Below are 21,636 nucleotides of genomic sequence, written 5' to 3' on the forward strand. Positions count from 1 at the left end.
CCGCCCCCTCCCCCGCCCCGGCTCTCTGGCGCAGTCTCCCCTCCCCTGTGCCCCCTCCCGCCCCGCCTCCTCCTGCCTGAGCTCGCAGCCGCCCCCTCCCACGCAGCCGCTTTGCCTTTCTATTGCTCCCGCGCCGCTGATCCTCCGCCGTCCACCTCCGAACCTTCATCCTCTACTGCCGGCGCTTCATCGGGCCCAGGCCCGGCCCATCTCCCCGTCCAGGTCTCCGCCAGAATCCCCCAATCTCACATCCCCCCGCCTGGCCTCTCTCACCGCCAGCGCTTTCGCCATCCGCCGTGGCCCTGTGCCACGCCGAGTCACCGCCGGGGTTAGAGCGCCTTCTGGCCTGCAGCGAGGCACCGTCCCGCGACGTTTCGCCTCCTGCTGATCGCCCTGCTGCGACAAGCATTTTCTCTCGCGTGATCCTCATTTCATCACCCCCTTCCGCACCCATTCATCTCTGCATACATATTCATTCATTCTCGTTCTGATCCTGTACGCTTCTCCAGAAGCCAATCCTATCACACCGTATCTGCTTCCTGCGCGCAGCGCGAATGCAGCGGCATTCTACCCTATCATCCGTTATGAATCAATGGGCCTCGTTCAGACTCAGATCCTATCGTGCGCGCCCCATCTTCCACTGACATCTCTGCCTCACGCGTGCTTCCTCCAGCCAGTCACATTGCACAAATTCACGCCTCACCCGCATCCGCATACCCAGGCTCAATTAGTGTTCAATTGCACCATCCCCGGCCGTGGCACGACACGCTGCGCGCCTATGCGTCTATCACTCACTCGGCGTCCAAGGAACAAGCGCAACGTGATGGCTCCGTCTTATCATTGACACCTGCACGGCGCACTCTAACATGAGAACATCCAAACGTTGTGTCGTCTGACACCGTCTCAGCCACATCAGCCCCCCACCCTGGGTCCCCGCATTATATTTGGGCATGAAAGCTTCACCGCCATACTCATTTGGCTCTGTTTGTGCCTGCCCCGTTTGGCCTAGTATCTCTCCAACCGTGGCGCTACAGCCCATCGTACACCATGTCAGCTGTTAGCACTCTCCCGTGACAGTCCAGCTTTGATTTCGCAATCCGAGTAAGCAGTGTCAACCCCCGGACTGACCACCGCGGACGATCTCCGGACGTAACCCAATCGCGGCGTCCGGATTCGCAAGCCTCCAACGTCCATTACCGTCCACGTTCACCGTCACCACGATCGCGTTCGTTTTCTTCCCCGCTGCCGGGCCCAGCCTGCCCGCGTCATGACCGCATCCGCTGGCGTTCCTACCACCCAGCATCGGGCTTCCAATTATCCGCTTCGCCAGCTGCCGTCCATGCTTCCCTCCTTCGTCCTTCCTATAGCACAGTCCCCGCTTCGCGTTTCCCATTCTGCGCTCGCCCCTCGCTGCTCACCTGAGCTACGCAATACACTGAACCACGACCAGCCCGCATCGGGAAGTGCACATCCCGGGGTGCAGTCGGATGCGTCGCTCGCACCGCGCGCGCCTTCTGACCTCCGCGTCCTGCGTCTATCGCCTGCTGACCCCGCGTGCGTGTATCATATGAGCCGCGCCTTCCCAGGTGCGTCCAGGCCGCGTCGTTATCCGCGCCATCTCAATTGAGATTCGGCGCGGGTGCCGGGGGCATTAGCCCGTACACGCACACCTGCACGCCTGCATGCACGCCGCACGCGTCACGACACGCACGCCCGCTCGTCCAATCCCTCTGGCTCCCTACGTGGCCTGGCCTGACCTCCGCGCAGCGCCCCCACTTGTGCGCGGAACGCGGGCGCACAACAAGACGCGCACCCGATCGCGCACCCGCTCCGACTATAGCCTCCACCCGCTTCTAAATATGCACCGATCCCTGGCCGATCGTGTTACGACACCCTCGCGTTACGCCCTACAGCCCCCGCTGGCTGCGCGTCTTCTCCCGGGCACACACACAGGCTCCTGTACCGCCACCAGCGCAGGCCAGATCGCTCCGTCTCGCAGGCGCAGGGTCCGGATCGCCTATTGCCTATTGCCCCCTGCACGGCTCCCCACGTCGTGCGTCGACGCGCGGAGCTTGAACGTGCAGCTTGGATGCCGCATTGTCATTGTCATTGTCATTGTCAGCGGCGCGCGTCGCGTGCGCATTCCTCCGTCATGCGTAGTTGACGCTAGACAGCGGTCGGAAGCAGGGGCGGCGCCTTCAAAATGGATATCGTAGGTCCGGACACCGATACTCGACGCTCGGCCATCCAGGATGCCTGCCTGGCCCCTCTGGCATAACAAGGTCCGCGGCCCAGCGCCCGCGCCGAAGCGCGTCCCTGCGGACACCGCCACGAGGGCCCGACGACGGTGATTAGAGCCCCGGGTGCGGAGGCACAGAAGCGCACGGGCCCAGCTCGATTGTTTGGACGCTGATGCCGTCGGGAGCTGTGTCGATCGATCCCCTCGCTCGGTGCGTATTGGACGTGTACGTAAGGCCACCGTGGCCGTGTGGCGCTGTGCATGACCGCCCCCAGACCCTGCAGCTGCCGTTGGTGCCATCGCTGCGTCGTGATGCGGTGGCGGCCCAAGGCGGATCCTCCTGGCTCAATGACCCTTCATGGGCAGTAGAGGGCAGACGAACATCCTTGCGCGTGTCGGTCGATGCACCTCCATACAGGCCGTGAGGCCGATCGCGAGCAAACGACACGCGTCATGGAGTAGGCTCGCAGCGGTTGAGACACAGTGCTCTTCGGACCTGGGCCTGCGAAGGCTCCACGGGGCGCAGACGCAGAGCAGACGTGCACCGCTTTCTCCGCACGGTGCTGCAAGGCAGGCGACGTAGTGGCGCTGTCGGTAAGGTTGTGTCGCGGCGAGATGCCGCGGTATCTGGTGCCGTACGACGCTTGAAATTGATTTTGTTTGGCTGCATTGGTGCTGCAATGAGCATGTTCCGTTGCGCGGTTGTGTGTGTCCTCCGCGCTTGCCTACAGGTGCCGCCTCATTTCAAAAAACAATGCGCACTCGATATTCGATCTCGGCGATCGAACGTGCGCCGATTGCCCAACGTGCGCCAACAGAAATAAAGCTTCGTGCGCGTCCAGCTATTAATTATCGTTGGCTCATTTATCGATCGTATGACCCGCGATGACAGGGGTTCCGCCACCCTACTTTCTGACGCGCTCACACGCCCATTCACTTATCGCGCGGGTCACACTGACGTGAAACAAGCCTAGGCTGTGCCCAGTGACCATCGCCGCGTCAAACTGTCTGTAGCAGATCATCCTCTTCTCGTGTGAACAGCCCAACCCGCGAATGGGATCGCGCTCTGGCACACTCTTATCTTGCATCTTCCTGCTCTCTTACTGCTTCCGCAGATCCAGCCCAGGCCTATAACCGGCCGCTCATCACCCAGGATCCCACCATGCTCCGGATGTAGTACCCACAGAATCGTCGGCCACTGCGCTACTCGCGCCAGAACCAGGCTGGTATCTGCTGCACGAGCTGCATTGGGCAAATGTCAAGTATCACGCGCTCCGCGACGCGAAGGATCCCCTGCTGCTAATTAGGCTCGCCTTCCGAATATGGCCCGAACGGGTCCTCCGATCCGTGTCGATGACCGTTGGCGCTGCGCGAGGGCACTGCGCTGCAGCTGACCTACGGCCTAACTGCGGCTACAGCGTCCGAGGGTTCCGAAGAACCCCCTTCATATAACTCGAGGGTCGGGGCATGGGTGATTGAGCCCTCTTCCCTGTCCGCCCTGGCGCTGTCCCGCGGTCATATCTTCCCATCCGGCTCTATCGATGTGATCTGCTGAGGCCACGCTCGCCTCGTCTCGCAGCAACGCGCTGACGACGCGTGGTTCTTGCACACGTCCGTGGAAAGCCCCTGCTGCTGCTGCTGGTTCGCGGATGCCACCATTACATTTGATGGCTGGCTCTGTCGCGTTGCCCTTCTCATCCGTCGCGCACTCTGGGTGTTCTAGAACGGGCGCGCTGCGAGGCTGTTGACTTGCTTTATTCGGCTGTAGTCTGCCCTTTGTTGGCTTCGCATCTGCCTTCCGCGACGGAGACTTCTGTGGTCTGCTGCAGGTATAGGTATAGGGGTCCCTCCCGCCAACAACAAGTCAATTGCAAACAAGCGCAACGTCTCGGCCTTCGCTGCGGCCTGGTTGTCTCAAGATACCGTTGACGCACTATCTCCGCCTCGGTCACCGTACCTCACGCAGTGACACGCTCGCCACGATTCTCTGCTCTGTGCCACTCTTTGCCATATCTGTTCTCACGTCCGCTTCTCCCCATTGACGCCCAGCACCTCTCAGCACCCAGCGCTCATACCCTGGTCAGCCTGAGAATAAACGAGCGCGGGTCCGGCGGGCCAGCCGTGGCGCTTAGCGTCTCGAAACACAGGCTCCCCAAGCGCGCAATTGAGTTGGGCGATCATCTGGCTCCGTCGATAGAGCCGTCTCGCCTCCCTCGTGCGAGACGTGCGTCCACAGCGGCCTCGCGTCATGCTTCGCTCACTCTGTTTGTGCCCAACATGGCCAAGAACGGCACCAGCGGCGCGTTGCTGCGGGCGGCTCGTGGTTTGGGGGTGCGTTCGGGCCTGCAGGCGAACGCGGCGTGTACGCTGATTCTGGCGGGGATAGGTATGAGACGGGGCGAGCATTTCTGCTCCTCGCAGGTCGATCACATGAGACGGCTCAAGCGCATTAAGAGGATGTCACGGCACTCCCATCATTTTGCAGCAGCGGCCCGAACTACACCTGGCGCACGTCTCTAGAATTTTGTGATGTTTGTGAGCACTACGAGAGCCTCAAGGCGGTTTCCATAAATGCGCAGTCTCCTTAGAAACATATGGCCTGATGGCCCTTCGTACCTTAATGACGTTGCAAATGTGATGACTATTATTGATACGCACCGGCAGTGCGGCAATTACCAGAGCGTCCTTAACGATCTCTTCCTTCTCTGGTATGCTTGCGTCCGTGTATCGTATGCTCACACTCATCCTGTTTCTGCTGTGAGAAAGACGAGCCTGAAACGTGTGATCCGCTGAGCTAGTTACGGCACGACCTCAATTACGGATGCCGTAACCCTACAGAGACAGAGATAGCTGCAGATTCCGACGCCTTTCCAAGCTTTCCATCATCTTCGGTATGAATCTCCAATCTGCAACATGCGGCGCATTTGCAATAGTCTGACGGATATGTTGGGCGCCCCGAGGCGGGCATCTGACACTTCGACTGATGCTTGCTGAGAACATTGACCACCTCGGGGTCACCTGAAGACCCCCGTGGGCTTGTTTTGATATTGGGCACATGCTAATCAGTGGACAGACTCGTTGCCGCGGCTACCATAGCTTCCGGCCCCCTGGATACCCCACGGCCCGTGCTCTGAGCCAGAAAGTGAATACACACCTGAGCCTGGCAGAATGATACATCGTATGCTCTAATCACAGCACAGACAGTGTTACATTATGTGCTCTAATCCCAGGTGGATATGATGCATCATTCCACCTGTGGATATACTATGGGGTGTATAGAGTTGCTCATGGCCGCCTTCGCAAGCCTCGGGTTCACGAAGCACTGCATATTGTTTCATGATTCTTGTGTCAATAGATGCATTGAGATCTTCTTCACAGCTGTGAATATTTCCAGTGCAATACAATGAGTGTTTTTTGTACCAGCATGAATCCGTGAGGATGACTTGTTTTGATGGTGTAATAGGCATAGAGTTGCTCAAATTGTCACGGCATGTCACTGCGACATGTTCACACTCCGACGCAGCAACGCCCGCCAGCAGCGAGATGAGCATGGTCTTGCAAACACATCTGTGTGACATACTGAGCAGAGTCTAAACTACAGTCACATTTAGCCACAGGAGCAAGACGATCTCACCCACCACGCTTGTCTACATTGTACCTCAAGTGCTTTAAAGTATCGGGCTTGTTGATAGACATTTATATCAATAGAGAATGAAGACTGAAAGCTTCCAGGTGAAATTCCCATCACATTTGGGCGAGATTTAGTTCAATATTTGTGTACACTGTTGTCAAAATGCCTTGCGTGATTTTATTATTCCAGTGCCATGGGGGCATTCATAGGGACCATATACACTCTCACTGATTTTTTGGGTTTTAAACTAAAAATGTGGAAGGCCGTACAAGGCGGTTTGAGCAACTCTATGCCTTGAGCAACTCTATACACCCCATAGTATTACTGCCTTTAGTTGTATACATTCCATATTTGGCCATTAGGTGCGTTAGGTTAGATTAGGTTAGGGTTAGGTTCGGTTAAGTTAGGTTAGGATTAGGTGGTATATCTTTAAAGCACTGCCTTTACTGCATTGGGTAGTGTGAGTCAAGCTTGTTATAAGATTGTTTTTATTTGAGGCCGGAATATCAATATAGTGAGTCCTGACCCTGCACACAAGAGACTGCGTGAGCATGATTCTATGGCCGCGAAAGAGCATGAAATGTTGAAATAAGCAAAGTAGATTATTATGGAATGGATCATGTGACTATGAAAACATCAGAGTATGTGACCATAGGAAGCCCTGAGCATGTGACTAGGAAACTTGAAGCATGTGACTAAGAGCTGTCAATATTATTTTAAGTGATTCTCTCAATGCATCTACAGGTAAGTGCTCTAAGTACAGCTTTTGATGTAACAGGAGTTGTGCTGTCATAACAGCTGTATGATGTATAATTATGACCTGTAGGCCTGGAATACATGGGTATGTTGGACGAGATGTTTGGCATATTCTCTGCATGCAAGGTGGAGTGATATGCAAGTTAATGATGCCACTTACCCTTTCAGAGGACACCTGGCATGTTTCGAACACTGCTTAAAGGCTGCGCGACTGACCCCTAGGAGTAAAAGCATCATTGTCACGAGTTAACATGGTGTCTAGCCATTTTTTAATTTTTTCCTTTCCGCAGGCTCGAACCCATGACCTCTGTACTATACGCTCAATGCTCAAATGGACAAGCCTCACCGGCACATCACATTGCCATGTAAATAGATTAAATTAGATAGGATGGCAGTGCATGGCACAGCTCGGGCTCCACTGACACAGCCGCTCTGACTCACCGGCCCCCGGGGCTGCATCATTGGTTTGTTCTCTCCTTGTCGCTTGACCTCAAGTTGCGACATTAGGTCAAAACTCCCCCTTGCTGCCGGCATTCACACGCAAACTCATTCATTCACTTCCGACAGGTCACTTAGGGAACAAACCTTCAACACCTGCACTTCAGTGGGCAGTGTTTGCGTGCTGATATCCTTTTTACTCGCCATGATTCAGTGATTGCAGGTCACCCTGGCCGCGCGCGCACCCTTGCATTCATACAACGCGACTACTCATGGCCAGGCATGAACTACGTCCGCGCATGCAATGTTTGCGCCCGAGTCAAGGCACCGCACCACAAACCCTATGGCCTCTTGCAACCACTCGACATCCCCGACCACCCATGGAAGTCCATCTCCATGGACTTCATCGTCAAGCTCCCGGTCTCCTGCGGTTACAACTCGATTTGGGTCGTGTGCGACCGCTTGACCCACGCTGCGCATTTCATCCCATGCTGTGAGACCCTTGACGCACCCAGTCTCGCATGGCTTTTCTATGACCATATCTTTCGCCACCATGGACTGCCCGACTTGGTCGTGTCAGACCAGGGTTCAGTATTCATTTCGCATTTTTGGAAAGAACTCACTGCTTTGCTCAAGATAGATCACTGAACCTCGACGGCCTACCACCCACAGACGGATGGTCTGACTGAGCATACGAACCAGACGCTTGAGCAGTACCTCCGGGCCTATATGTCCTACCAACAGGACGATTGGGTTGACTACCTGCCACTTGCCGAGTTCGCATTCAACAACAGCGAGAACTCGTCCACAAAACAAACCCCCTTCTTCGCCAACTTTGGTTTCCACCCCACCTTCGAACCTTGCCTCACGGAACACTCCTCTGTACCCGCCGCCGTCGATCTCGCGCAGCGACTCAATCACCTCCATGACGAGTTGTGCACCAAGCTCAAGGAAGCCCAAGATTGACAAGCTTGCGCCTACAATGCGCATGTCACTGCTGCGCCTCCGTTCATGCACGATCAGCTCGTCTGGTTGCTGCGTCGCAACATCAAGACAACACATCCCTCTGACAAGCTCGACCATTGCAAGCTCGGTCCCTTCCCTATTGAACGCGCCGTCTCCAACACTGCTTACCAACTTCGACTCCCTTCGTACCTCTCTCACCTTCATCCTGTTTTTCACGTTTCCCTCCTTGAACCTTACTCAGACCCTTCACAATTCCATTCTCATGCCACCCCTGACCCCTTCGACATTGATGACCCCACTCCCTCGAACTCCATTGCCACCATCCTCGACTCTCGCAAACTCGGCCAGCGCTATGAGTACCTCATGCGTTGGAAGGGTCTCTCTGAAGACGAAGACTCCTGGCTCACTCTCTCCGACATCCCTACCTCTGACAATGAACTCCTCGAATGTTTTCACCGTCGTCACCCTCGTGCTCCACATCCCCACCGACTTCTCATTGACCGCATGGTGTCTGTATCTACAGATGCTACACTACTAACCTCATCTCCTTCCTCTTCTGCTCCACAGGTCCCCATGCCCTCTGAGTCCTCTGCCGCCGCCCCAAGACCATCCTCGTCCATGTCCGCTCTGCCCGTGCCTCCGTCCATGCCCTTGTCCATGCCCTTGTCTGTGCCCTCATCTGTGCCCGCTCCTGCCGCTCTGCCCGCTGCCTCCGCCGTGCCTCCCGCTGCCTTGCACACTCTGAGCCCTTGCCCAGCTCGTGAGAACCTTCGCGACGTCTATGTGCCACCCACACAGACGACGACACGAACTGGTCGGGTCTCGCGACCACCCGTCCGGCACGATCCTTCACTCTAGGACCGCGCAAGCGCGCTCCTTGAGGAGGAGATGGTGTAACAGCTACGTTACAATGGACACTTACCGGCGCGATACAATGCGCTACAGACTCGACTGATTAGATAACAATGGTCAATCTAGCTACAACGGACATTTTAGGTACTCACCAGGAACCCGATGACTCATCCCGGCCTATCCCGTATTACTTAGACTCGCGCCCTCTCGCTTGTGTTCCCCTCGTCTTGCCAACACCAGTATCCAGGCATCCTGCCCTCTGTTGTTTGTGATCCTCTCGTCCGCTTGCTCGCTCTCGCCTCTCGACCCATCGTAATGGCCCTCGACGCAATCTGCCCATTACACTCCGGGGCTGCATCAGCATGCTGTGCATGGACCAGCTGTGCATGGACCAATGTGCATAGCCTGCCCTTATCTTCCCCTGTATATAAGCTGGCCTCAGGTCAGTAAACCCTCATGTATTCTTTCCTTCTTTTACTAACTAATATATTATCTTGTCTCTAGCCTTAGGTTTGAGCATGCTCACCATTGCTTTAGTCAACCCAGTCAAATGCCCCCAGCCTTTTGGTTTGTTCATTCCTTGTCACTTGACCCTAAGTCACAACATCATCCTACAAAACACCTCAGTGGGTTTGCATACCTACTACGTCCCTTGTGGTAGTAGTACAATCCCCTGACTTTACCCTCTAACAGTTGGTATCTGGTTTTTGGGTATCAGATGAGTTTTGGCTTTCATATGATTCGCATTTTGGACTCAGACTTTGGTTTAGCACAATGCACATGTATATAAACAGCTTTGCACTTAGAAACATACAGATTTATTTTCCCTCTCAACACTACAGTTTGGACTTTGCATCTCAATTCAACTCGCTGCCTCTATGCTTCATATCCTGTCCAACTGGCTTCAAAGATTTTGACAAGTATTGCACTGTGACTTTGTCCCTCATCTGACTTGCTCTACTGCGAGCAGGTGTTGTGTTGCATCTTTGAACTGCATCAAACCAGAATAGCTAAGTCCCTCACATTATCTGTTTCACTTCCATTGTGTACAGAAGCCTGGTTGAGGGCTCCAAAGAGATATACCTGCATCATCTGAGACATTAGAAGTGTTCCAAAGTGGGAGCCTTACTCCTAACTCCTCCATTTTATTATAGACTGTTGTAGGTTTCCCTGTGTCCTCTATCCCAGTATAGAGTAGGATTTCCTTGGTCGCATCAGCACACATCGAGACACAGAGCAAGAAGAGAGGAAAACACTTATGCATCTTATCAATGGACATCACACTTGTGACCTATCAGTCACCATGATTGTCATGACTTGGGGTCAAGCGACAGGGAACAAACAAACATGAAGGCTGGGGGCGTTTGACTGAGTCTCACCAAAGCAATGGTGAGCAAAGCTCAAACATAAAGCTAGAGACAAGATAATATATTAGTTAGTAAAAGAAGGAAAGAATACATGAGGGTTTACTGACCTAGGGACAAGAGGTCAAAACTGAGGTCCCTAGGGCAGCAGAGGCCAGCTTATATACAGGGGAAGATAAGGGCAGGCTATGCGCATTGGTCCATGCACAGCTGGTCCATGCACAGCATGCTGATGCAGCCCCGGAGGCTGGTGAGTCAAAGCGGCTGTGTCAATGGAGCCCGAGCTGTGCCATGCACTGCCATCCTATCTAATCTAATTATACAGTAAATAACGACTTGTCCATTCAAGCATATAGTACAGAGGTCACAGGTTTCAGCCCGTGAAAAGGAAAAAAAATTACAAAACAGATGAACACCATGTCAACTTGTGACATTACCCCCCACCCCCCTCAATGGTGCATGACCTCATGTGAGGTCCTTGCCCATCTCCCATCTGGAGCAACAGCATGCTTTAGTAAGCAGTGAAGGCATTGGCTGAAAGTTGAAACCTTCAAAGACAGCAGTGTTGAGGTGATGAGGGGCATTTGGATTCTTCCAGTGGAAGTTGGCTATGAGGGCTGGCACATTTGCAACATTGTGCACCAGTTCCCATGACATATGTGAGCCATCATAACCCTTCCACTTGATGAGGTACTGCAGCTGATGCCGGAAGATCCTTGAATCCTTGATCCGCTCAATCTTGTACTCCTCGTCACCCTCAACCTCAATGGCAGGTGGCTCCTCTGGCTTGTGGCCCAGGAGGTCACTATGCATGTACTTGCTTAGCAAGGAAACATGGAACACTGGGTGCACAGACACTGACTTTGGCAGAATCAGCTCATAATCCAAGTCTCCAAGCTTTCACTGCATGGCATATGGTCTGAGGCGCTTGGGACTGAGCTTCTTGCTCGGCTGTTTCAGCTTAAGGTTCCGAGCATTAAGCCAGACCTTGTCCCCCAGCGCAAAGATTGGTGCCTCATGCATGTGCTTGTCATAGTACACCTTCATCTGCTCAGCCAACAGCTCAAGTGCCGAGCACGCATCATTGTGGATCTCCTTCAGGATCTTAAGCTGATCTGCAGCTGCAGGCATCGTGGACATCGGATTGATCCACACTTGGATCTCAGGATGATAAGCCTGATTCAGGAAGAAGGGGGAGTGCCTGGTTGCCGAGTGAACTCTATTGTTCAGCACAAATTCGGCAAGCGGCAACTGTTTGGCCCAATCATCCTGCCTGTGGCTTGTGAAAGCGCGTAGGTACTGCTCAATTTCCTGATTCCAGCGCTCGATCTGGCCGTCCGTCTGAGGATGGAACACTGTAGATAGCACCGGCTTGATCCCCAATCCCTTGTACACCACATGGAGATACTTTGATGTGAACTGGGGACCTCAGTCTGATATGACCTTGGCCGGGGCCCCATGATGCTTGAACACGTTATGGATGTACAGGTCTGCTGCACCTTCTGCCATCAGGGTCTCATGACAGGCCGAGAAGTGAACCTGCTTGGTAAAGCAGTCGGCGGTAACCAGGATCAAGTCAAATCCATCAGACTTCAGCAGGCCGACAATCATATTGGTGGTGATGATCTGCCATGGGTGCTCGGGGGTCTCATTTGGCTTTAGTGGACCCTGGGGCTTGGCTGGGAATGTCTTGGTATAGTTGCACACGTTGCAGGTGCTTACGTACTCATTGATGAATTTAGACATCCCCGGCCACCAGTAATTCCACAACACAAGCTTGAGGGTTTTGGCATGACCGCCATGACCAGCAATCGGCGAGTTGTGGTGGATTTTGACAATATCCTGCCAGAGCTTCACATTTTTTGAGACATATATGCACCCGCAGAACAACAGAAGCCCTTGCTCAGCATTCCACTCCTCAAAACCCTTCTGCAGCCGAGGTGGTCCGAGGTTCTACACTTTCTCAAGTGCCTCGGCCACTACCCGATCCTTTTCTGAACATTCCCTGATGCACCTCAGAAGCGACTGATTGGCTGTCACCAAGGTGTGCCCACATTGTGTGGCAGCGATGTGGAAGCACTCCTGTTTGAGGACAATCTGATTGGTGTTGTCATCCTCATCGCCGACCTGATGGTCTGATCGGTGTGACAGGGCATCAGCCTTTCCATTGGATGTTCTGGCCTTGTGCGTGATGCAGAAATCGAAGCAAGCCAGGAACAGCGACCATCGTGCTTGACAATGTGTAAGATGCTGTGACATGCACCAGTACTCGAGGTTCTTATGATCGGTTACGATCTCGAACTGATTAGGCAAGCCCTCGAGGTAGTGGCACCAATTGTCTAGCGCTTCGATGATCGCAAGCATCTCCTTATCGTAGATCTCGTAGTTATGCTGGGCAGGGTCCATAGCGTGAGACCTGAAGGCAACTGGATGCCATTTGCCATTGTCCTGCTTCTGCATCAACACACCACTAGTGGCGTACCCCGAGGCATCAACCTCAATGTGTGTTTCCCGATTAGGGTCATACAACGTCAAGACCGGGGTTGTGGTGAAGAGCCACTTGAGCTCATCAAAGGTGTGTTGCTCCTCTTCACCCCAGTGCCAGGGGTCATTCCCTGTGAGTCAGTTGAGTGGTCACAAGATCTTAGTGAAGTCCTTAATGAAGCGGCAGTAGAAGTTGGAGAACCCCCGGAACTTCTGGACATATTTCTTGTTCTGGGGTACTGGCCACTCATTAATTCCTTTTAGCTTTGCAGGATCCACTGCTACCTCATCGTCACTGAACACATAGCCAATGTGGTCGACCTTGGGAATATCCCATTCGCACTTCTCAGGCTTCAGGAACAGATCGTTATCCTGAAGGTGATGCAGGACTTTGCGTGTGACCTTCTCATGCTCCGCTTTGTTGGTGGAGAAGATGAGTATGTCATCCAGGTACACAAGGACCTTGCCGCCAATGATGAGATCATGGAATATTTCATTCATTAGGGCCTGGAAGGTTGTGGGGGAGTTGGTGAGGCTGAAGAACATCACCAGGGGTTTGTACAGTCCCTGGTTAGTCACAAAGGCAGCCTTCCACTCATCACCATCTTTGATCCAGATGTTATTGTATCCCCACCTGACATCGAACTTTATGAAGAGCATAGCGCCTCAGAGCTTATCTACCATCTCAGTGATCAGTGGCAGCGGATAGCAATTCTTAACGGTGATTGCGTTCAACTGGCAGTAATCCTGTATGGGTCGAAGTGTCCCTTCCTTCTTTTTGATGATGAAGAAGGGGGACGAAATGGGCAACTTCAACTCCTGTATGTAACCTTCCGCCAGTTGCTCCTTTAGGAACTTATCCAGCTCCTCTTGCCCATTGTTCGACAAGGGGTACACCTTCAAGTGGAACATCAAGTAGCCAGGCACAAGTTCGATTGCATGATCATATGGCTTCCTCTTGGGTAGCCGTTCTGATGCTTCCTTGGAGAAGACATTCAGAAACTTGTGGTACTGCTTCGGCACTGACCCCTCGGCAGTCTTTACAACCTTCTTTTTGATCTCTTCCTCAGCAAACAGCTGGGAATATGTATGCCCTGCTGTGACAAATAGCTGAGGAGTGCTGGGAAGTGTAACTTCTTACTCCCAGGCTTCAATCAGATTGGCTTTGTCCCACTCGATCTCCTCTGGATCTTTTTTGGGTTCGAAGTCCAGGAGTACCTTACTCCGGCAGGCACCAATGACTGACTGTTTGGACTTCAGCAAACACCTGTGTGCTGTGGGCCTGACCCCCGTATCACGTGCAGTCGCCGCTTGCTCCATTCGGCCAGTCTTCCTAGCACCGCACATTTCAGGGCATTGAAACAGCTTGAACGAGCCTGTCTCCCAATTGATTTCGGGGTTGTGCTCACATAGCCAATCCAACCCGACGATCACATCTTCTGGACCTATGTTCATGACCATGAACACCATCTTCTCGACGTGATCTCCTATCTGCATCTGTAGCACAGCTACTTCTGAGATGCTTCCATCTTTGTTCAGGGTGCCATCAATATTGTAGAGCGGAATGGGTTCCTTTAACCTTTGTGTTTGCACCTTGTTTTCCATAATAAATCACTTGTTGATAAACTTTGTGGTGGCTCCACTGTCCACCATAGCGATTATGTCTTTTTGCTGTCTTTTTCCTTTGAGTCAAACCAGAATGTGAAAGTGCTGGGACCTGTGGTTCAACTCATACACCATTGCAGAAGACAATACATCATACTTATTACAGGATATAGCCGGCCTGATGCATGTGGCACAAAGCGTGGACCGTATCAAAAACCCTCCTCCTTCATAGCCTGATAGTGCTCAAGCTCCTCGCACATCGACTTCACCTGTGCCATCAAGTCTGCCAGCTCGGATTTCTCCAATTTCGCTGAAGTGGCACTTATAGTTGCTGAGGGTGATGTTGTGATGAGGGCACTTGTCGTGGCCTGGGTGGAACCTGAGGTGACCATAGCCTGCGCATCAGTGTGTTTTGTGTAAGGCTTGTCCTTACAGTCGGGGCACTCAAAGTGTCGGTACCCTTTCTTCCCGCAGCCATAGCAACTGCTGGGGAAGTCTTCTTTTCTGACGGCCACATTGATGCTGGCCGAAGCGCCTTGTGACCGGGGTGCACCACCACGTGCTCTGCCGTGTCCGCCTCCTCGAGCTGAGAAGAAGCTGTTCAACTCGGGCCGATGGGCCCGGCTGATGTTGAGTTGTTGCTTGACCACAGTGACGCACTTGTCAGCGGCTTCCCACGTGGTGAATGTCTCGAGCTCAATTTTGCGATAGACACAAGAGGGGATACCGCTCAGGTACTTGTCGTGGAGTTCCAGGTCACCATACCCAGAACGGTCCACCAGACCCTTGAACAGTGCAGAGAACTCTGTGGCGGTGCATTGTTCACGCATTGATTTGTCAGCGCAGAGTTTGGTGAGCTCCACCTGTGCTGACGCAGTGTCATCAAGGTTGCCAAAGCGGCCTTTAAACACTGTGAGGAAAACCTTGACGTCAGCGAACAGTGTTACAGCCCCTTGTACTCTGACTGAAATGGATGCAAGCTGGGCGAAGATCGGGGTGGCCCAAGTATGGGCATCTCCATCAAGCAAGCTTAGTGTGACTTGCACTTTCAGCTCGATGGTAGAGAGAGCAGTGTTGACTGTCCAATAGATGAGCAACTGTGAGATGAAGTGGTTGCACTTGATGATGGTCTTCCCATTGTATCAAAGGGGAAGGAGGTGTTTCAAGGTCTCCTTGTCAATAGGGTTCGGAGAAGACATTACCGGTGGGGGGGGGGATGGAGGACGGCCCGGGGGCATAGTCGGTGGTTGTGATTGTCCGCCAGGCAAACTTCGGGAGGAGCAAGCGGTTGAGTGGTTGAGTGGCAGTGACGGTGGTGGAGGCAACGGAGGAAGTCCAGAGGCAGAGTGACATACAACAGGGACTGGAGTCGAGGAGGGGACCGCAGATGACAAGCTGGCCCAACTAACCGCTGGAGAGTCACGGGGCTTGGGCTTTGGGACTGTTTCCACCCGTGGCCCCAAGGAGGCCTGAGGGATTGTTTGAGGGGCCGCTGCAGGCTGTGCAACTGCCTCAATTCCTCGAGGGAGATGGGGATCTCCTTGTGTTTGACCTGTACTGGCGATAGGTTGGGGAATGCAGGTGCCTGGGGATGCAGGTTGGAACAGGATGAGAGTGATGTGGCAGGAGGTAGATCTCTATGTCGCGTATCTGAGAGCTGGACCGCTGGGGTGCTGGACCCATCTGATTGGCGTGTAGCGTCCTTCGTCTGCAGTGATGGATCGTGGAGTGCGATTAGGACATGGCTGTCAGTCACAGATGAAGAAGGAAGACTGGGTCCCATGAGACATCGAGCTGTTCTTGGATGTCAAATACATGCTCAAGTCGAGAGCAGTCAAAGAATTCATCTGCCATGGTGATGGGGGAAGGAAGGGGAGGTATGCATGCTACGAAAGGCCATACTAGCTAGCTTACACCTACGGCGCCTGAGATAACACTGAGGTTCGCAGTTCACGTGGGGCCCAGTACTGCTTTTGGCTAGTATGCAGCAGGAACCTAGTCCACGCGTCCGTGAGGACATAGATGACAGTATGAAGAGTTTTCCTTTATGAAACATGAGGTTACCATTAAGCTTGAAGTCTGAGTTCTCATGGGCGATGGCTTCGCGCCACTCGGAATCATCATGGATTGCTGATGTGTACCTGTCAAGCAGCTCAGAATTGTTGAGTGAGAGCATGCTCGTGGTGGCAATGTATTGCGACTCAGGCGTCAAGTCGGGGGCTGTCGATGTGGTCAGGAAAAGTTGTTCTGTGTGTGAAGAAGTGAGTAGGACTTTGTTCTGAAGATGCAGGACGTCATCCCCCTCTCGAGGCACGAAGTCCAGTTGCCGCGAGGGTGCATCAGCGGGATTTTTAAGCCCAGGAGCATAGTCCAGCCGAAAATTAAATTCGGACAGAAACATCGACCAGCGGGCTTGCTGGCGGTTTAAAATACGAGAAGACATAAAATACTCAAGGTTTTTATGGTCGGAGACGACAGCAATAGGCTCGGGCATCCCAATACACCATGCTCGCATGTCCCGAAAGGACTCGACGACAGCGAGTAATTCCTTGTCGTACACCTCATAGTTGATCTCAGCTGGCATAAGCTTGCGAGAATAGTACACCACAGGGTGCAGAAAGCCCTGGGCATCCGGCTGGTGAAGAATACCTGCAATGGCAAAATCTGAAGCATCAGTGGACAATGTAATAGGTAAAGATGGATCAAAGTGATGCAAAACGGGCGAGGCTGTGAATGCGCGCTTCAGCCGATCAAAGGCATCAATGGCATCTTCGGAAAGAACAAATGGCTCACCACGATGGTCCTTCTTTGTGAGCGCGTTAAGCAGAAGGACCGTCTTGGCATAGTTGTCAATGAAACATTGGTAGAAATTTGTGAAGCCCAGAAATGACTGCACATCCTTGATGGACTGCGGGCATGGCCAGTCGGTGATGGTCTCGAGCTTCCGCGGGTGCATCTTGATCCCGCTGGCGCTGAGCAGGTAGCCAAGGTACTCGACTTCAGTGTGATCGAAGGCGCACTTTTTCCCGTTGGCGAAAAGGCCAGCATTTCGAAGCCGCTCAAGTACCATTGTGACATGACGGTTGTGCTCCTCCTGGTTCCGGGAGAAGATGAGGATGTCGTTGATATAGACAACACACACGACGTCAAGGAGATCGCGCAGGGTGTCCTGGATAAAAGCCTGAAAAATTCCAGGTGCATTAGTAAGGCCAAATGGCATAACCGTGTACTCAAAGAGTCTGAGATGAGTCCGAAAAGCTGTCTTCCATTCATCACCATCCTTAATGTGAATCAAGTTGAAGGCATTCTTTAGGTCAATGACCGAGAACACCTTGCAACCCTGAATGCGATCGAGGAGGTCATCAATGAGAGGAAGCGGATAGCAATTCTTCTTTGTGATGGAGTTAAGACCGCGATAGTCGACGCATAAGCGCAACTCGCCAGTCTTCTTCTGAACAAATAGAACAGGTGATGCTGCAGTGGATGTAGAGTGTCGTATGAAGCCTTTGCGAAGGTTAGTCTTGACATAATCAAAAAGAACAGCATGTTCTTGTTGGGACAGATGATATATCGGACCAAACGGAGGTGTTTTGCCTTCATCAAGGTCAATGGAAGCATCATAGGGACAATGCGGGGGCAGGTTCTCAACCTCGATGGGCGAGAACACAGTGGCATACTCATGATACTTCTCAGGCACATGCCACAAGAAGTCATCTGAGTCATCCATTGGTGGAGGCCCGGGAGGGACAAATCTGGGAGGTGCGGAGGTAGGTGGTTCAGGTGTAGTCAATGCTTTGTCCAAGCGGAGCGAGGCAATCGTGTAACCTGTAGAGCCACGTGGATGATACCAAAGGAGTGCAGTCTCGTTGTTTCACGCATACTTGCGGAAACACATTGAGTTGACAAAAGCTATGTTGAGCGAAGGTTGCTCTGAAGAATCAGAAATCAAAGGCAAGGGATTCCCAGTTTGACCAAGGCCAATGCTGGATGAGAGATGAGGAGACATGGGAGAGGTCACAGACTCAGCAAGATAGGATCTGCCATGCAGAGTGTGCAAGCATCGTGCTCGATCTGAGCGTTCGACACTGTCCTGATGTGATGGAGCCAGAGTTCTGCCGTTAAGACCAAGGCCTAGACCAACAACAGTAGCAGAGAAAGATTGCGAAGAAACAACCATAGACGAGACTCGGGCAAGACCAAAGCCTTTTCTGAGAGCAGAGACAGGGTATGATGGGTTTGCACTGCAACATGAGAGCACGAGATGGCGACGAGCCCAGTCGATAGCAGGGTTGTGGTGTTGTAGCCAATCCAAACCGAGAATGACAGGATAAGGAACCAAGACAATACCGAGAGCTATATGCTCAGCATGGTTCTGAACAGACAGAGATGTCACCACGTCGTGGGTGATCAGACCAGACGCGATGGGATGATCATCGACTGCTATAATCAGGACAGGAATGTCCTTTGATCAATGTGAAAGACCATGTCAATTTGCGAATGCAAGGGAAATGCAAGATCCTGTGGCGCTGCTGTTGATAAGTGCAAATGTCTGAACAGGCTTGCGGTCAGAAAAGGAAAGCGAGACAGAGACAAAAAAATGGTCAGCGGAATGGCGAGATGCATGAACATGAGACGAAAGTTCGAAACAAGGTGCATAGCCAGCAGGCTTGGGTATCCACATGCCATCAGTTGAATGGACGTGCATCAGAGCCCCCAGCGCAGGTGCCTGAGTCCCTTTAGTTACCGAAGGCTCCGGGACATTCACTGAGCCTTCGGTCAAGCTTTTCCCTGAGCAGGAGAAGCCTTGACCTTCTTTTTGGCCTACTCGGACATGTTGGGACAGTCGCGAGCGAGGTGCTTACCCTGGCCGCAGTAGAAGCAGAGTCCATTCTTGCAACAGTGCTCTTTTTCTTCAGCCATGATGGGACCACAACACATAGCATCGATCTCCATCAGGACAATGTTCGGGTGTGAACTGGTGGCCACAGGGGCCACCGTCTGCATTGTTGTCTGGGTAGTCACCACCGGAGAGGCGTGATGGTCATTGTGAGGGGCAGGCTGCTTACCAGCTGCCTTTGTCAGGGACTTCTGCTCACGCTCGTACTCATGAAGCCGATTGTCAGCCTCGACAACGGTAGCGATCCAGCCGTCAAGTGTGGCTGGGCGTGGAGTGTTGACGAGCACAAGCTTGAGCGAGGGTTTGAGACCATGGTCAAAATAAGTGATCTGTGTGAACATACTAAGATCCAGGTGCACGAGGTGCTCCTGGAACTTGTTAGCATAGTCTGCAGCAGCACCAGTCTGCTTTAGATTCTCGATAGCCATCAAAGATGACTTGATGAGGTTCGGGTCCTGGAATTGGGCCGTGAAAGCCTCTTGGAGCTGTTTCCAGTCATTCAGAAGGTAGGTGCTGGTGCGCTCAGTTGCATTGAACCACACGATTGGCGAGCCATCCTTCAGGTACATTGACAACAGCATCGCCTTTTGGCAGTCTGTCGAGACCTGCTGCAGGTCGATGTATGCACGGATCTCGCGGAGGAAGGAAACAACCTCTGTCAAGCAACCGTTGAACATGCGTGGGTCTCGCGTCTTCACACCGCGCAAACACAGCTGTGAGTTAGACTGCGAAGAGCCCAATGTTGTGTTGTCAAGGTGACGTGTAAGCGCCTCGAGAGCCAGCCCATAGCGGGTCTTGTTGTCCATGAAGGCCTGTTGACCTGCCCCAATAGCCACTACAGCCTCAAGGAGAGTGTGGATGTGTTGAGCCTCAGCTGAGGGCAGTTGAGTCTGAGGCTGGTTGACCTGAGGCTGTGGCTCAGTGGGAGCCTCGGGTGGTGCTGGAGCATCGCCAGCACCTGCGCCCCATTGGCCATCGAAGCCTTGATCATACATCAAGGCCAAGACAAAGGGTGCGAGAAGACAATGGACAAGGATATAGGTTCCGAAAACAAGGGAGTACGTTACTGTAAGGAGTTATGAGCATGCGACGCAGCTCGCTGAGGTCTACTAGTGTAGTGATTGGTTGGTCTTGCCAAACTGTAATGGGCAGATCGCGTCGAGGGCCGTTACGACGGGTCGAGAGGTCGAGGCGCAAGGACGAGCGAGCGGATGAGAGGATCGCAAACAACAGAGGGCGGGATGCCCGGATACTGGTGTTGGCAAGACGAGGGGAACACAAGTGAGAGGGCACGAGTCTAAGTAATACGGGATAGGCCGGGATGAGTCATCAGGTTCCTGGTGAGTACCTAAAATGTCCGTTGTAGCTAGATTGACCATTGTTATCTAATCAGTCGAGTCTGTAGCGCATTGTATCACACCGGTAAGTGTCCATTGTAACGTAGCTGTTACACGGAGGCTGGTGAGTCAGAGTGGCTGTGTCAATGGAGCCTGAGCTGTGCCATGCACTGCCATCCCATCTAATCTAATCATACAGTAGATAACAACTTGTCCATTCAAGCGTATAGTATAGAGGTCGTGGGTTTGATGTCATGAGTTGACACAGCGCCTAGCCGTCTCTTAATTTTTTCCTTTTCACAGGCTCGAACCCGCGACCTCTGTACTATACGCCTGAAACAGACATTTCCTTATCTACTGTACGATCAGATTAGATGGGCGGCAGTGCACGGCACAGCTCGGGCCACGCTGACACAGCTGCTCTGACTCACTGGCCCCCGGGGCTGTGTCAGCATGCTGTGCACAGACCAGCTGCGCATGGACCAATGCGCACAGCCTGCCCTTATCTTCTTCTGTATATAAGCCGGCCTCTGCTGCCCTAGGGACCTCAGTTTCGACATCTTGTCCCTAGGTCAGTAAGCTCCCTTTGTATCTTTTCCTTACTTCACTAACTAATACATTATCTTGTCCCTAGCCTTAGGTTTGAGCATTGCTCACCATTGCTTCGGTGAGAACCAGTCGAGCGCCCCCAGCATCCTTGTTTGGTTTTCCCCTGTCGCTTGACCTCAAGTCGCGACATTTGAGCCCGCAAAAAGGAAAAAAATTAAAAAATGACTAGACACTGTGCCAACTCGTGACATTCAGTCCACATTCAGGTTTGGTCCGAGGCCATCATTGGAGGTTCAGGTTCAGGTTCAGAGCCTGAGGGGCTTGAACCTGGACTGAACCGAACTTCGGAGATGCTATCAAATTCAATACATGCTCTATTCTATTTTAGTCCCAATGCAGTACTTCGGGATGCTCATTAGCAAGAATGTCCTTCAGGAATGGCATGTTGAGGTTGATGAGCTCGGAGGCTATGATTTACTGGTCCTCCTAGGTAACAACCACAAGGGCTCAACTCGTAC

The 21,636-nt window shown here is 52.8% G+C and overlaps 3 protein-coding genes across 3 annotated transcripts; all 3 read right to left on the reverse strand.

The window, feature by feature from the left end:
- Positions 1 to 1,111: 1,111 nt before the first annotated feature.
- POSPLADRAFT_1047971 (hypothetical protein) lies at positions 1,112 to 2,539 on the reverse strand (the record flags this gene model as incomplete). The annotated part of the gene is made up of 6 exons (XM_024479401.1): positions 1,112 to 1,321; positions 1,419 to 1,618; positions 1,669 to 1,670; positions 1,712 to 1,871; positions 1,950 to 2,017; positions 2,166 to 2,539. 6 exons carry the CDS (start codon positions 2,537 to 2,539, stop codon positions 1,112 to 1,114), a joined length of 1,014 nt encoding a protein of 337 aa, XP_024337345.1.
- A 4,749-nt stretch (positions 2,540 to 7,288) lies between these two features.
- Positions 7,289 to 9,925, reverse strand: POSPLADRAFT_1035090 (hypothetical protein; the record flags this gene model as incomplete). Its single annotated transcript, XM_024477063.1, has 6 exons — positions 7,289 to 7,310; positions 7,924 to 8,166; positions 8,281 to 8,541; positions 8,570 to 8,809; positions 9,523 to 9,582; positions 9,906 to 9,925. 6 exons carry the CDS (start codon positions 9,923 to 9,925, stop codon positions 7,289 to 7,291), a joined length of 846 nt encoding a protein of 281 aa, XP_024337346.1.
- A 9,231-nt stretch (positions 9,926 to 19,156) lies between these two features.
- Positions 19,157 to 20,611, reverse strand: POSPLADRAFT_1047972 (hypothetical protein; the record flags this gene model as incomplete). The annotated part of the gene is made up of 3 exons (XM_024479402.1): positions 19,157 to 19,687; positions 19,838 to 20,298; positions 20,581 to 20,611. The coding sequence occupies 3 exons, from the start codon at positions 20,609 to 20,611 to the stop codon at positions 19,157 to 19,159; spliced, it is 1,023 nt and encodes a 340-aa protein (XP_024337347.1).
- Between the last annotated feature and the right edge of the window lie 1,025 nt (positions 20,612 to 21,636).

The sequence above is a fragment of the Postia placenta genome, assembly GCF_002117355.1.
Source record: "Postia placenta MAD-698-R-SB12 unplaced genomic scaffold POSPLAscaffold_10, whole genome shotgun sequence".
NCBI classification, from domain to species: Eukaryota; Fungi; Basidiomycota; class Agaricomycetes; order Polyporales; family Adustoporiaceae; genus Rhodonia; species Rhodonia placenta.